The sequence below is a fragment of the Struthio camelus genome, chromosome 17 (assembly GCF_040807025.1).
Source record: "Struthio camelus isolate bStrCam1 chromosome 17, bStrCam1.hap1, whole genome shotgun sequence".
Taxonomy (NCBI): domain Eukaryota; kingdom Metazoa; phylum Chordata; class Aves; order Struthioniformes; family Struthionidae; genus Struthio; species Struthio camelus.
Genome location: NC_090958.1, coordinates 2400823 through 2417287, shown reverse-complemented (window position 1 = coordinate 2417287; position 16465 = coordinate 2400823). Strand labels below are relative to the sequence as shown.

The window sequence follows — 16465 nt, the reverse complement described above, 5'->3', positions numbered from 1 at the left end:
TGTAGCCATGAGAGGGATGCTGTTGGCACCCCTAGTCAGGTCTTCTGAGCACCTCTGGCACAGCTTCTGGAAAGGCCTGATGACCTCCAGAGGCATAGTAGGTCCAACTCTTGTTGGAGCACCTGTCATGCTGTGGTGGCAGCTCCCTTAAGCAGCATCACCAACACAATTGACTTCTGGCTGTACTGGAGCAGCATATCCTCCATGAATTGTATGTGGTTCTGTAGTTGGCTGTTCCCTGTTTAATGGCAGCTAAGCAGCAGCAGTTCCTCCTGCCTACTGAATTCAGCTCCTATGTCCTGTCTGTAGGTTAGTGGCTGAGTTCAAGCGTCTTGGCTCTTCAGTGGTTTATGCCAACTTCAACCGGATCATCCTGTGCACCAAGAAACGGCGAATTGAGGATGCTATCAGCTACATGGAGTACATCATCAACAGGTGGGGCACACCTGGCTGCCAAGGAGGTACACTTCAGCAAGCTAGGCCTGGAGATAGTCTCCTGGATATTGGGCTAAGACACGGCTCAAGGCATGGAGGGAGGGTGCTGATTTTTGCCTTCTGTGGGGCCTCAGCACTGAATTTCTTGCAAAGCTAACTGAAGGGACAAGGCCACCTCATTCTCTCACCATCATGCCTGGAGTAGGGATCAGTCCCTTAGCTGTGCTGTATGGGGCAGTACTCCAAAAATACTTGTATGATTCAATCCAGAAGAGACCTTTAGCAGAACACGAGCAGTTGCGCTTCACCTAGCCTCTCATACTCTGGTCAGCTCTCAGCATCCCAGCCATGATGTTCAGGCTTCTAGGACAGGCACCTTGACACAAGCATAGGCAGTCAAGGCTCGGGTATGATTCCTCTGGAGCCCCTAGTGCTGCTGATGACGGCCCTGCAGCCTTCTGTGCTGAGTCCATTCTCTGAAGCACAGTTGGAAGTGAGAGGTGAACCCTTCTCTTCTTGCTGCCACTCCTCATCGTCTCCCATGGAGAAGAATATTAGCTAGGGAAGATGCCAACATTGTGTGTGACTGTAGTCTCTTCCCTCCAGCATCCACTCAAAGGAGATCTTTCACTCTCTGACTATTTCCTTCTCCCGCTGCTGGGAGTTCCTGCTCTGGATGGACCCAGCGAATTATGGAGGTATCAAGGGAAAAGTGCATTCTAGCATCCACTATGGGGAGGTAAGAGATGGGAAGTGCGCAGTCCTTCAGGAACAGGGGTGCTGAGGGTTGAGTTGAGCAGGGAGCTGTTGGTTTGGGTATGGGGGAATGCTGTGACATCACCAACCCCAAGGGAGGCAACCTGGGCATAGCTTTCTGTGCTTCCGTTCCAGAAGGACACCAGCAAGAGTCAAGTATTGGATGATGACAGTGAGGAGGAAGAGGAAGACAGGGAGGAAGAAGAGGAAGATGGAGAGGCAAATGTGGAGGACCTGCTGGAGAACAGCTGGAACATTGTGCAGTTCCTCCCCCAGGCTGCCTCCTGCCAGAACTACTTTCTCATGATTGTGTCAGGTGAGTGCACTCTCCTGCTCATTTGGCCCTGCTTTGAATATTATCTCTGGTGACTAGAGCTATCCACACCCTGATGCTGCCCAAGCCATACATACAGCATTCCCTGCAGATTCTTGAAGCTCTCAGTGCTGCTGAGAAGAGGTCTGATGGTTGATCCAAAGAACCCCTTACAGTCCAAGACTGCACCATGGTGGGTGTGGTGCAGAGGGAGCCACCTCTATTGCCTCCAGATATCATTGTTTGGGTTGTTTCAGCTCCAGCGTAACTGTCACAGAGAGAGGACGAGGTCACTATTCGTGATTAGTCATTGGTAGCATGCGAGAGTCAGCAGGCACGGTGGCATTTGTGCCACTCTCCCATCACAGGCTGTACCTGGAGCCTTGCTTATTTGTCTCTCCAGCCTACATTGTGGCTGTGTACCACAGCATGAAGGAGGAGCTGCGGCGCAATGCCCCTGGGAGCACTCCCATCAAGAGGAGGTCCACCAGCCAGGTGTCCCAGGAGGCACTGGGGGAGATGGGAGCCATGCCTGGTGAGTGCATGTGAGATGGGAGCTATGCCTGGTGAGAGCCATGGGACAGCTGCGAGCGGCACTGCTGGGCTAGTCCTGCTGCAGGAGAGCTGCCTTCCCTGCTGTCCCCACATGCTGCCATATGGCTAAGGTGCTCTCTCTGCTCCTTCTCTCCAGGCATGATCACTTTCTCACAGGATTATGTGGCCAACGAGCTCACCCAGAGCTTCTTCACCATCACCCAGAAGATCCAGAAGAAGATGGCTGGTTCCCGTAATGCGACTGAGCCTTCAGACATGTTCCCAGTGCTGCCTGGCTCCTACCTGCCACTCAACAACCCAGCTCTAGAGTTCATCAAATATGTTTGCAAGGTGGGCTGGACACCTCTTTTTTTTTTGAAGCTTTGTCATCAGCGGCTCAGGTTTGCCACAGATTTCCTCCTAGAATCCAGTGGAGTTCTGCAACCAATTTGTTTTGGCCTGTTAGCACTCTCATACTCAGCACACACAAGGTGTGAGCTGTCCTTGTGAGGACCCTCTCATCTTCTCTGCTGATTGGCTCACCTGGCACTTTCCCCTGTAGGTGTTGTCCCTGGATGCTAACATAACCAACCAAGTGAACAAACTGCGCAGGGACTTGCTACGCCTCATTGAGGTGGGTGAGTTCTCGGAAGAAGCCCAGTTTCAAGACCCTTGCCGCTCCTACGTGCTCCCTGAAGTCATCTGCAGGAACTGCAATTTTTGCAGGGACTTGGACCTGTGCAAGGACCCTGCCCTCTCCCAGGTACAGCCTTCCTTTCCCAGGGCCTTGTCCTCGCTGCATGCTTTATGCCCCTCCTGGGGACACCAGAGGCCCTAGTATGGTTATGCTCTAGGCCTGTCATTTGCTCACGTCTGTCTTCCTTTCTCTCAGCCCTTTTGCTTTGCAGCTCTGCTTGGTCCCATGCCAGCGTTCAACTTCCCTAAGGGCTATTTTCTGTTCACCTCCTTTTCCTAGCTGCCTGTGACAGTTTCAGGTATCCTAGTGCTTTGGCTGATGCTTCATCCTCTCCAGAAACTGGTTACGCCTACCTGGCACTTGGGGATCTCAAGACACTCTTGTTTGGCTGCCAGGGCTGAGCCTGCACCCTGCTTCCTTTTGGGAAGAATCACGCTTGTGCTCACCTCCCTTCTCTCTGCCCCTAGGATGGGTCAATGCTGCCTGGCTGGGTGTGCTCCAACTGCCAGGCACAGTATGACTCTGATTCCATTGAAATGGCACTGGTAGAAGCGCTGCAGAAGAAGCTGATGGCCTTCATGCTGCAGGACCTGGTGAGTACTGGGCAGCCCTGCTGCAGAAGTCTGCCCCAGGGATGGTGCCTTGCTGCCAACTTGATGATGCAGGCTGTAGCAGGAGGGCTGAGCCTGCTCTCTGTTCCCTGGGAACAGAGCGGCCCAGGGAATGGAGTAGCTCAGCCTCACCTCTGGCTGACGTGATGCAGTGGGGATATGGTTGAAGCGGGTTTGGCTCCAGTGCTTTGCACTTCTCAGTGCATGGCAGCAGCCTTTTGCTGGCTGGCTGAGGTTTGACACATTGACCCTGTGTCAGTGGTATCCCCCAGAAAGCCCTGACAAAGGACTGAGCTGATCAGCCTTGTCTCCTTTCCCAGCTAAAGCTCCTTTGCCTTTAGGTATGCAAGAAGTGTCATGGTGTGAAGGAGACGCACATGCCTGTGTACTGCAGCTGCGCTGGAGATTTTACCCTCACCATTTCTTCCCAGGTACATGTGCACCATGCCACTAAGTCCAGCCTCCTGCCAGCAACTCCCCCATAATGGACAGTGAAAAGCCCTATGATACCTGTCCCTTTGGGCCTGTCTGGCACAGCTTCTCCTGCTCTGTGTACTTTCTGGCTGTTTATTCATTGCTTTGTGTACAGCCAGTCCTGCCTGGCCAGCTTGCAGAGCTGCTCACGGCCTGGCCCTCTCTTTCCTGCCCTTTCAGCTCCCCTCTTCCCTGGCTTGTGTGGTAGGGTATGCTGGGCAGCACTCCCTCACTGTTTTTTGTCCTCAGATTTTCATGGAGCACATCAACATCTTCCAAAACATTGCTCGGCACTACAATATGGCATATCTGCTGGAAATTATCGAGTGGCTGCTGCGCACAAACCCCCAGCTCCAGCAGTGATGTGATGGACTTGTCCTGCCTTCTTTGTTGCTGTGTCAGCTCTGGGTACTTGCTCTCACCTCTGCTGGAGAGCATTTGAGGGCCAGGCTCAGTTGTGCTTTGTCGTAGACCCTGGAGAAGCCAGACACCTTCCTCCCACTGTGTTGGGGCACTCAGAGGTGCTGGGGCTGTCCTGCTCCCACCGTGGTGCTGCGCTAGGGGAATTGGGAAGGCACCCTGGGGCTGGAACTGCTCTTGTTGTGGGCCATTTGCCAGAGCCCTGTAGGAGCCCAGTTTGGGTTGGGAGTCTGTGTGGTAGGCACGGCCCTGTGTGCCTGGATCTCTCTATGGTTTTAATATGGAATTTATATAAATAAATGCATTGCAGACAGCATGTCTGGTTCTTTGGGTGGGGGAGCATGTGCTATGGCCCATGGCAGAGAGCTGTAGGCACCCTGGAAACCAGCATGCTCTGATCCATGGGGCAGAATGCCTGCAGGGAGGATAGAGCTAGACTGTTCTTGCTGGGTAGGAACGGGAGCAAGGGAGCTGTGCTCCTGAGGAGCTGTCCCAGTTTGAGCCCTGCCTCATCTTGGGTGCTAAAGCTTTAGGTTGACAGCAGCAGGCTTTCCTGGCAGCGAGTCCTATGGTGGGGGCTGCTCACTGAAATCCCAGCACAGGTGTGATGAGAATCAGTGGCTGCTGAGCTGGAAGGCCATTGCTCATCTGGGCCTGGTAGCCCTGGCCTGGCCTCCTGTTCCTTTCCATCCTCTCCTGCCTGAGGCTGCAGGAGTCTGACAAAGCATGGGGGGAACGAGGATCGCTAGATTCAGTTAATTTTCTGGGTCTTTAGAAACACTGGATGTTCAGCTGCTCCTGGCACTTCCTTTCTATTCAGTGCCCCCCTGCCCAAACTTTATAGAAAATATTTTTCTGGGCTTTGGATTTTCACTTATAATATACGCATATGTATTAGCACTGGGTTATTGGGCGATTGGCCCTGTCCTTCACTGTGTCATCCCTACATCCAGTACTGCTGAAAGGGAGGTTTGAGGGGGTTGCACCCTTATTTTTGTTTTTTGATGTTGGATGAGGAAATGAGCTGGCCTACAGGGGCAAAGAAACCTGACCCTAATGCAATCATTGCAATGTGCAGTTGAGTTAATGTCTGGTCCAGCACTGTGCTTTCCGGGAAATGAGTCTCCAGTGGTTGCAGCCTGTGCCAGGCAGCTCCTCTCAGCCCTGCATCATTGCTCCTGCTATCCTTGGGATGATGAACTAGTGGAGGTGAGACCAGTCACTTGCCTTAATCCTGCTGCTCTACAGTCACAGGCTGGCTGCATCAACAAAGCACTTCCCCTAAGCCTGACTCCTAGGAGTTGCTCTTGGCCATGAAGAAGCCAGGTCCTGCTCTTGGGATGAAGACGAGGTAGACTCTTCTTGCAGGGCCTGAGCTTGGGCCCTCTATTGCCCTGTGTGACAGGAACCTCCCGACCCACTTTCTCTCCATTTTCCCATGCTCCTTCCTCCACTGTTTGCCCTGACCCCTCCATTTCTTCACCTTTGACCTATCCCCTAAGCATCCCATAATAAGTTTCACACAGTCCCACAAACACCCTCAAATATCCTGTAAAATACTTCTGATAATCTCGCCCCCACCCCACCCCACCCCGCCACTTCCCCTTCTTTTCCCACTATCAATTACAAAGTTCAGGTTGGCCCTCAAGGCTAAGAAGTGGTTCCTTTAATGGCCCATCAATCAATGACAGAAGAGTTCTGGTCTTCATCACTGTCTCTCTTAGTGCCTGCTCATTTTGTGTATCTTTGGATTTACTTTAGGACTTTCCTTGTTACTTCCTGTTTCTAACCAACAAGGATCTTAGATAGACAACCTTAACGACCCAAAAGTCCTTATGCTCCCTGCTACTAACCAGCATGAAACTGGCCTGCTTGGGAACAATTTCAACAGAGGACAAACCTGAGGAACAGTCACACTGTGGAGTTTCAAAAGAAGAGGTTATAGATATTTACCAGTGGCAGGAAGAGGCAAGCTGTCCCCAGAGGTGAAAAGTAACATAATATGGCAGTAACACAGAACAGCAGTTGATGGAGTGAGCCACAGGGCCCAGGTAAAAGGAGACACTGCTGATACATGGGACTCAACCAACAGTGTCCCAAGCATACAGGCAGGCCTGGACCAGCAGAGGGGTGGACACATGGAGCACTCTGCCAGGTATCTGCCCCTGCCATAAGGCAGTGATTCAACTAACCCTCTAGGACGTTCATGGGCAGGATTGCATGGGATTACTTGGCTCTTTCCACTGCCTTAAAATCATAACAAGCCTACAGGTGGTGTCACCACCACTGCCTGCAGGGCCTGGATGTCCACAGCCAGGAGCTGTTCCAGGATGGGGCTGCCAGTGCTCTATGCTGGCTAGGTAATGGCAATACCCAGAGCCCCACTACCCTGCGGCACCGGCACTGGCACAGAGAAGCAACTGGGCACTGCTTCCTGCTCCAGAGCAAAGGCTCCTGAAAGCCACCAAAACAGCTGGTCTCAGCACCACAGTCCTGCCCCTGGCCGAGGCTTTTCCCATCACCACGGACTCACAGCAGCAGGCAGCCATGGGGCAGGACCTGCCTGGAGCTTCTTGAAGCCTGGCTGAGGAAAGAGAAGGGGACGTGGCTGCTGGCGGCAGCAGCAGCAGGTGAGCTGTCAGGCATATCTCGGCCATCCACAGGCAGCTTGGCGCAGGAAAAGCAGGTAGCTCAGAGCTGGGTGGGACCCGGCTGGTCGAGGACAGAGGAAATGTTATCACAGCCTGGCACAGTGGCCCCTTCCAGCTGTAGCTGTACCTGAGGAGGGTCAGACTCTCTAGAGGCTGGAGAGCCCTGGGGTGATGTACCTCATGTAGCAGCAGCCTCCGAAGCACCTTCAGCCTGCTGAGGGGTGGGAGATGGCTGGAGGAACTGGATGCCCTGGCAGCTCCCACCCTGCTGCCCACTCTGCCGGCTTTCAGACAGGGCTGGAGCAGGGAAGATGGCTGCCATGCCCAGGTGCTCTGCCCTGCCTTCCTGGGCACGTGGCCACCGCTCTACCTCAGAGGGCTAAGCCTCCAGGGCCAAGCCTGAAACCAGGGTCCAGGGTGGTACCTGGTCAAATTTTCTGCTGCTGTACGTGGTCCTTGTTCATGCAGCTCAGCAGGATCCGGTCCCAGAGGAAGGAACCCTGCAAAGTGGGAGAGAGGTGTCAGTGCTGGGCATGTGCAGCTGGGCCAAGCCCATGGCACCAATACTCACCATTCCCACTGAGGTCAGAGCTGTGGCCAGGTTGATGACAGTGGGGATCAGGCTAAACTTCCCTGCCTGTCAGAAAGAGACAGGGTCAGCAATCACCACCCAGCCCAGGTTGCCTCCTGCCTGGGCCTGCATCCACTCTGGACTGGGTGCAAGTAAGGGGGCTTAGCAGAGACCTCCCCCTGCCCAAGCCCGGATATGGGCACCCTGCCCAGGTGGTGCCACACACGATGAGGTCTTACATTTCCTTCCAGAGCACTGCATACACACAGGCAATGCAGCCATCCCTCAAGGGAAGCCAAGACAGTGTCAAAGGCCCCTATTTAAGGCACCTGGGATCCCCCATCTCCTGCAAGACTGAGCAGGAGGGAGCAGAAGAGGCCAGGCTGTGCTCATCCCTGCTCTGAGGCAGCAGTGGGGAAGAGCTGCTCTTCCAGGGCAGCCCCAGCACTGTGGCAGTGAGGTTGGACACACATCCCCCCTCACCACCACCAACAAATGGGCCCTGCAGCCAGAACCCCCAACATTTCACCCGGCCCTGCACGATCACATCGACACGGATCCCATAGGCCTTGATCAACACTCGTCTATGGGTCCCATTCTGCTTGTAATACTTGGCAAACCTGCTGGGGAGACAAAAGGGCAAAATGGTGGGGACCGGCCACAGCAGGACTGGGGCGGGGGGGGGGGGGCGGGCGGCGAGGAGGATGCAGGGCAGCAAGTGCTGCTGCCTAGGACAGAGCCATCACCTGTAGCTATAGCCACGGGAAGCCAAAGTGGTCTTGGGGTCGAGGTGGCAGAAGGAGTAGTGGGGGGGGGGGTGCAGTCGGTGTCAGGCAGGTCCAGGTTACAGTTCCAGTTGATAATCACACCAATCACCCCATCCTGCAGCAGAAACCAGCAGGCCTAGCACAGCATCAACACACCATGGGCACAGCGCAACTGTGCACACAGCATGACAACGGGCATGATATCCCAGTAAGCATGGCATTCCCCCCCAACCCACACTCCTGCCACCCAGCCATGAGCACAGCTCTCTTCCTCACTGCCAGTCAGGAAAGGCCTGGGGTATCACCACACTGGGGCACATACCCCTGGCAGGGAAGCCACTGGCACTGTCCACAAGGCTGCTTACCCAGGGGAGCGCTACCCCAGCAGTGGGCTTGCCAATTGAATTGCAAGCACAGCTGGGCATCAAGGAGCATCCCTAGATCCAGCGTGGGGGAACTCAAGGGACTGGAGGGTGCTGGGGCTGGCCAAGGGGTGCAGAAATTAAAGGACGGATGGAACAGTTCTAGGTTCCTTCCCTGGCTGGGAATTATCTTCTCCCAAAAGTGCAGCGGAGGCAGCAGGGCTGGATGGGGCTGGAGACCAAACTCTCCATGCACTGCCTTGTCCTGGCAATGTCATGCTATTTCCCAAAGTGTGTGAATGGATCCCCCCCCACTGGGAGAGCAAACCTGCCAGTCCTGAACAGCCCTGGCAGTGATATAGACACAACTGCACAGTCTATGCCTCCCTGCCAGCTGATCTCCTGCTCTCCAGCCTCTGCACAGGGATATTGCAATGGGGGCAACGGGCTGGGAGCCTTACAGGGCACTGCATATACAAGGTGGGCAGAAAGGACTGCTCAGGGGCTGGAGTGAACGTGCTGTGCTCCAAGCTGCTGAGGCTGGCTAAGCTGCCACAGCCCTCAGCCCACCCCAGCTGGGGGGGTGGGCATCATCCTGGCAGGGCAGCAGGGCCAGGGACCTGCCTCCAGCTGCCTCTGACTCTCAACAGCATCAGTGTGTGAGTGATGATCCCATGGCGCCAAGCACCAGAGCAGGTCCTGAAGGAACGCCCTGTGCCTAGCCAGCAAGACCCTGGGCCCTGTGGCAGGGCCAGCCTCCCAGGACATGACACCTTCTCAACCAGCTCCATAAAGTCCTCTCCCGCCTGCTCCACGATGAAGCCCAGCTTGAAGATGGGGCAGCAAAGGGCAGAGGTGGCATTGAAGGTGCAGCTTTTCAAGTAACCGCTCTCAGCAGCCTGAATGTTGCCCCTGAGGAGACACACCCAGAGCCATGGCATACAGCAGCACACCGCTACTCCTCAGTTCTCTCCCTAACGTCTTGAAGCTCCCCAGCCAAACATTAAACCCCAGCTCTGCTCACTGATGTCCATCCCACCGCTGATGGACCTAACTGATGGATGGTGAAGGGATTTCCTAGGAGAACTACCTAGCACAGAGGGATGTGTGCAGGGACTCAGAAATGCACATGACTAACTGAGAGATGGCCTGCATGGCACGAAGGAGGAGAGCAGGAACAGGAGGAGCACTGGGATTGTCACTATGCTGGCATTTTCAAAGGGATTCCTGTTCCCAAAGACCTCAACCACTCCCTTTGCAAGACCACGTGCCCCACATCCATCCACTAGTATGAGCGTTCCGGCTGCCTCTTTCTCAACAATTACCATCCTCATCATCACCACCTTCCTCAGAGGAGCCAGGAGCAAACAAGGATGAAGGATGGATGAATGGAGTAAGGGTTGGGAACTCAGTTTCACAGAGGCAGCAGCTGAGCATTGAAAAACATCACCAGTAGGTCGAAGGAAGTGATTACTGCCCTCTTCTCAGCTCTGGTGAGGCAACATCTGGAGTGCTGCGAGTGGGTATGGTCTCCCCAGTAAGAGAAAGACGAGTCCAGCAAAGGACCACAAAGATGATTAAGGGACTAGCAGCATCTGTCATACAAGGAGAGGCTGAGAGAGCTGAGACAGTTTAGTCTGGAGAAGAGAAGGCGCAGGGGGGATCTTATCAAGGTGTACAAATACCTTATGGGTGGGAGTAAAGAAGATGGAGCCAGACTCTTCTCAGTGGTGCCCCGTAACCATATGAGAGGCAACGGGCATAAACTGTTTTGTCTGAACTTCAGAACAAATTTTTTTACAGTGAGGGTGATCAAACACTGGACCAGAGACGGTGTAGAGTCTCCATCTTTGGAGATATCAAAAACCTGAAAGCGCGTGGCCTTGAGCATGGCCTGCTCAAGGTGACCTTGCTTTGAGCAGGGGTTCTATGAGGCAATCTCCAGAGGTTCCTCCAAACTCAGCGATTCTGTGAGCAACCTGGGAACATGGCTCCCCTGTGAAAAGCCAGCATCTCCTCCAGCTGCCAACTGGCACTGCTCCTGCACACAACTCCACTCCTACCTCTCCATCCCTCAGACCTGTCCATGTGTTTAGACCACATCTTTCTGCTGTCAGTGCATACACACTCCTCTGGTACATAAGTCTCATGGGAAATGGCTCTGCGACCCATCATTGCACTTTTCAGGAAGGCATCTGGCTGCACCCTGCGCACACTCTCAGACCATGCACATGCATGTACAGGGCCAGAGTGGTCCCCTTGTCCCCAACCGTTGTCCCAGTGCTGCAGACCTCACTAGAAAGTGCTGCTGGCACAGTGAGGCCATCCTGGTCCCAGCAGCAGGGCCTGGCCTGCACTCAGCTGCTTAGCAACACCCACACTACTCCCCACTCTGTGGCCTGCCCTGTGCCGCACCCTTGGCACCCACTTGCCTGCCCGCCCCATCCCTGGGCCTCACACTGACCCCTCCCTGCACAGGCCCATGCTTGCTTGGAGAAGCCAAAGCACGGGAAACGGATGTTGTTCTTGATGAGGATGGTGAACTGTGGTGCCATCTTCGCCAGCGACTCACTGCAGAAAGAACTGAGCGCCGCTGCTTGGGGAGCAGCATGGCCCCTCTCGGCACAGCCTGTGCCAGGGCACCCCTGGGCCTATGCCATGACCTACTGCTGCAGAGGCCAAACCTCTCAAGAGCACCCTCAAGGATGTCCCACCCAGAGCAGCCCTTGGTGTCCGACAGGACCCAGAAGATGGGCCAGGATTTTGGTGCCTGCTCCATCCTGCCAGAGGACTGTCCTCCCCACTGCCAGGTCCCATCCGTGGTGCCTGTACCTGACACTCCCTTCATCTACTGGGCACCAAGCCAGGATCTCACGGCTCTTCTCGGTGCCACCAGCATTGGGCATGCAGCGCCCTGTCTTCTCTCCTGTGAGGACAGGTGCACAGTGCTGTACTTCCTGGCGAGCGCTATCCTGCCTGCTGTGCAACGGCTGGGCAGACCACTGGTCCCTGCACATCTCCAGCTCGCCTTGGCCCAACACCTCCATGTCCCCAGGGGTGCAGTCGTGGTTGGAGTTGCACACAGCACTGCAGACTGTCAGCCTCTGCAAGGTCATGGGAGACATGGTCACAACGGGACATGCACCTGGTAGTCACACGTTGTGCCAACAGAGGGGACAGGGCACCCCATGTGCTGCCCCATCTCTGCATAGGTCCCAGCCCTTGCAGGCTGGCTGGGGTAACCAGCTGTTAACCCTGCCTGGGGTGGCCCTACCCTGGCATGGGTTCCCTTGGTTTGTCCTCTGTAGCAGACAGGCAACCCTCTTCTCCATCTCCTCCCATGGGAGCTGAGCCAGGGACAGCCGTGCTCACTATAATGCCCCAGGTCTCCACATCCCCCAGCAAGCACTGCTCAGTCTCCACGCATCTCTCCTCCTGTGATTCCCTGACTCAGCAGCCTTCAAGCAGTGCCCAGGCCAGGGGAGGCAGGGAGATCCCTGCCACGAAGGGGTGCAGGCAGAGGAGAGCTACAGGGATCAGCACCATGTCCATGACCAGCTCTGTCCTGGAGTCCCCGCTGGCAGCTCCAGATATCCCCATGCATCTCTGTAACCCACCATCCTCTCCGTCCCTCTGTCCAGGCCCACCTCACCTCAGGGCAGGTCGCTATCGTCTGGGCAGGGCTGACCTCCACCCGCGTGAGGATGCTGAAAGTGCTCCCACCCTATGAAGCAATCAGGAGAGATGACGCTGTTTGCAGGAAAGCACAGCTGTGCTTTCACACAGGGATACACAAGTTTATTCACATGGAGATGAGAACACATGCATTCTCATGTACACTCACATGGGGGTGTGCACACGTGTTCACACATGCATGCACACAGGGGGTACACACATTGGGATAGTGCATGCCGATTCACACCTGTGCTCATACCAGGGCATATGCATGCCCGTTCACACAGAGACATGCAAATCGTGACTTTGCACTGATGTGGAAATCACCCAACGGCAGCACTTTGCTGAACCTGGAGCTGATACTGCAGGCAATACGCTGGGGAGACCTGCTGTACCAGCTACCCAGCAGGCTCAAGCCAACCTTAGCCCTTTGGAAACAGCAAAATATTGACAAGAATGGCAGTGACAGGAAGAAAACTCCAGCATTGTGCCCTCATACCAGTCTCACCACTGTCCCCAAATCATCTGTCTCCTGAAAGCTCCCATCTGCTGCAGTGCAAGAGTAAGAATGCGTTTTGCCTTCAAAGCCACTTTTCCACAGATTCTTGCTGCTTTTAATCACAGACTTGCTGAAAGCCTGAGGTGAGCAGGATGTCTGCAGGGCTCTAGTCCACTCCTCTGCTCTAAGCAGGGCTAACTCCAAACTAAAGCAGGCTGCTCAGGACCTTGTCCAGCTAAGTTCTGAAACTCTATAAGGACAGAGATCCCCCACCTCTCTGGTTCCTGTCCCAGGGCTGCATCACTCTTAGGGAGAAGAATTTTTCCCCTTTTCACCTGTCACAATTTCCCCAGCCACAGCTCATGCCAGATGCCTCTCATTCCTTCACTGAGCACCTCTAAGAAGAGTCTGGCTCCATCTCTTCTATATCCTCCTCTAGGTGCTGGATGACTGCATTAGATTCCCCCTGCATCATCCTTTCCCGACGCAGAACAAACCCAGCTCCCTCAGTCTTTCCTCCTAGGTTGTGTTCTCCAGCCCTGACTATTTTCATGGCCTCTGCCGGTCTTGCTCCAGCTTACTGACAGTTCTCACGGTCCCTGCACTGGACACTGTATTCCAGATGTGGCCTCACTATTGCCACCTAGAGGGGATTCATCTGGCACAGCAACTCTGTGACAGACTTTTTGTGACAGTGGAAGGTTCCCAAACAGCTGTCAGAGAGAGGCCATCGGCCAGGTCTCACATCCTGGCCAGGTGATGCTGGGTGGCAAATGCAAGCCTTGTCCAGACTAGCAGTGCCCGAGGCCAACACAAGCTCTTCCTCAGACCAGCCTGGTAATTTCAAAACCACCTTGCCAAGACCAGTGAAAACCCATCCTCTGTCTCATGGCATCCACTGAAAAAGCTAAGAGCCTTCTCCGGCGCACCAGGGCATCTCCACCCTGGCCAGGCAACAGGCATGGGGCAGCTGCCAGATCTGAAACTGCCCCAAGAATGTCATGCGGTTGCTTGGAAAGAGGAGGAAAAGCTGAGAGAGCTTCACATTTCCTCCCATGACTGAGCCCGGCGTCAAAGACTGGTTATTCTTCCCAGTTCTCACTTGCAGAGTCTGGCAAGGTTCAGTCTTTTTCCCCCAGGCTTTTGGGGAATACAAAGGTGATCTGCCCTCTACTATGAATAGCTGCAGTTGGTAATAATAGCACTGGTAAACAATGAGGTGAATGTCAGACCTTCCCCTGACCTGATCTGAGAGTCCCCTCTTCTACCCTGAAAGTCCTAAACCACAGAGGTTGGGTGCTGCCTCTGAAGGGAGGCAGACAACTGAGGGCCTCGCTGGGTAAGGCCACAGGTCCCTGCCCAGTGCTGTGTGCCAAGCCCCCAAAGTTCCTCTGGGCCTGCCCCACAGCACTGGAAATGTGGCCTAACATGCAGTCCCAACCTGGCTGGGACACAGCTATGTTTGCCTCACCAGGAGCCAAGGACAGCGCTGGGACTGGAGGAGGGAGCGCAGGAGTCCCCATGCAGGCAGCATTCACCCTACAGCAGGGGGCACCATATAGGACAACTTCCTTTACTGGGAACATCTGGGTGAAGGGGCAGTTTGCAAGCCCTTAAAGAGAGACTGCTGCCCATGTACTGCTCCATCAGGCCACCCAAGGCAGGTGAGACAAGAGAAGATGAAGGGGAGAGGAAGGTCAGAGCCTCCCCTCGGAGGGGGGGGGGGCACGTACTCCCCAACATCCCACACCTTACTTGGTGACTGTGTCATGCCCTTGACTTTGGTGATGACAGAGCTCTCCAAGCCTATCTCACACTCCTGGTAGCCTTTCTGAATGATGAACACACACACCTGTGGGGGAAGGACAGGAAAAGGAGCTATTAGTGATGTCCTCCTCACCTCCAGGACCCGGAGTGCTCCCTGGCACCAGCTGAGGGCACTAGCACATGGGGTTGAGAGACATAGGGGTCTGCTGATATTTGAGGCCATTTGAGACCAACAGGCAGCATGGGCAGGATGGTTTGCTCACCAGCCACATGCCATCCATCTCATGCAGGCATGGAAGTCCCTGGGACCTGGCACTGCCATGCTCCAGCTGGGCCTGACTTTTCACATCTCTCTGCCTCACTTCCAACCCTGCTTCCAGGAGGTCAAAGTATGGGGAGATGTGCAGGCAAGGAGACAGCCTCAGAGCCACCAAAAGGAGGCAGGGCAGACAGGCAGTTGAAGAGGCAGCTGCCGCACTTGCCTTGCCCTGTACAGCAACACATACCCACTGGCTCTCCTGTATCTCCCCTGGCACGCGTGCATGACCTCTCCATTATCTGGCCCCGAGCAGCTTCTGGGGAGTGTAGGCTCCACCACAGCTGGTTTGTAGCCCAGGAAAGGCTAGAGGTGGTGGACAGGGAGTCATGCCAGGGCACCGGACCAACACGCTACTCTCCTTGACTGCCGGCAGCACTTGTTAACCTGGGCCTTGCACAGCACAGGAAGGGCGACAACATCACAAAGGCAGGGATGGGATGAGGACAGTGTCAGGTCCTCACTGCCACAGGGGAACCAGGGCAGTCATCTGCAAACAGCCCTTCCCATGCTGCTCTGCACAGCCAAGCAGGATTGCCCCAGGATGGCAGTCCCAAGAGAGCCAGCCTTACCAGCCAGGAGCTCCTGCTTCACGGCCACCTTGCCACGGCAGGGCAGGCCTTGGGGCCAGCAGAAAGCACAGGCAGGGCTCTGCAACATAGTTTGTTCACCAGCCAGGCATTGCTCATCTCACGCAGATGTAGAAATCCCTGGGATCCAGCATTGCCACACTGCAGCCATGCTGCCCGCAGGTGTCCAGGCCACCAGGGAAAAAGACAGGGCAAGCCTCAGGGGCAAGCCTAAGGAAGAGCCAGGGATCCCAGTCAGAGGCGTGCAAGAAGCGTGGCCCCAAGAGCAGGATACGAAGGGACTGGAGCAATGGGACATGGGATGGGGGCACCAGCAGGGCAGGACAGAGACGCTCCACCCCCCCCCCCCCCCCCCGAGCACTATCGCTTTAGCGGAAATCACCTTTTTTTCTCCCCCCAGGACAAGCAAGAGAAGCCGCCCTGGCGGTGGGGCGGGAGGCTGCGGGGAGGCTGCGTGGGGGAGCCGCGACAAACCGCGCAGCGGTAGTGCCCGCCCCGGGAAGCGGTAGGTCCCGGCCCCGGCCCCGGTCTGGCGCTCACCCGACAAAGTAAAGCAGGACGAGGAGCTGCCGCGCACGGTAGGCGGTGCCGAGGTGCCGGTTCCTCACCACCATCACCTGCGGGGTGGAGTAGTTGCACAGCGCCCACGGGCAGTCCTGGCCGCCCATGGCCGCCGGGCTCGGCACGGCACGGCACGGCACGGCTCGGGGAACCGCTGGAGCAGGAAGGGCTGCCCGCAGGCCCGGCGGAGCCGCCCCGCAGGCCACCCTGCAGGCCCGGCACGGCCTGAAGAGCTGCCCGCCCCCTCGAGGCACCGGAGCCGCCCCGCAGGCCCGGCCCGGCCCGGCTGCGACCCCTGCTGTGCCGCGGGGGACCGCGGCGAGGGACGGGGTCGGGGTGAGCACGGACGCGAGCGGAGAAGCCTGAACCACGTGCCCACGGCACAGCTCGCCGGGTGGGGCTGCAGGCAGGGGACAGGGCTGCAGACAGGGAATGGGGAGCAGATGTAGGACACCTGGTTCTCAGG

General features: G+C 55.9%; 1 protein-coding gene and 1 pseudogene across 3 annotated transcripts in view; one reads left to right on the top strand and one right to left on the bottom strand.

Annotated features, from left to right (window-relative positions):
* POLE (DNA polymerase epsilon, catalytic subunit) overlaps positions 1-4553 on the top strand; it is a 32831-nt gene extending 28278 nt beyond the window's left edge. The window contains exons 41-49 of one of the 3 annotated variants that reach the window (XR_011135219.1): positions 310-435; positions 1042-1133; positions 1327-1507; positions 1908-2039; positions 2196-2389; positions 2601-2801; positions 3203-3328; positions 3688-3777; positions 4070-4553. Coding sequence is in view for 2 of the 3 variants with exons in the window: in XM_068911896.1 (XP_068767997.1) it covers positions 310-435; positions 1042-1174; positions 1327-1507; positions 1908-2039; positions 2196-2389; positions 2601-2801; positions 3203-3328; positions 3688-3777; positions 4070-4183 (1297 nt within the window). In the remaining variant the exon portion in view is untranslated. Of the gene's footprint in view, positions 1-309; positions 436-1041; positions 1175-1326; positions 1508-1907; positions 2040-2195; positions 2390-2600; positions 2802-3202; positions 3329-3687; positions 3778-4069 lie in introns of all 3 variants that reach the window. The other 2 variants (XM_068911896.1, XM_068911897.1) reach the window with 2 other exon arrangements.
* Positions 1-15529, bottom strand: part of LOC138061448 (P2X purinoceptor 2-like) — a 38457-nt pseudogene extending 22928 nt beyond the window's left edge.
* Between the last annotated feature and the right edge of the window lie 936 nt (positions 15530-16465).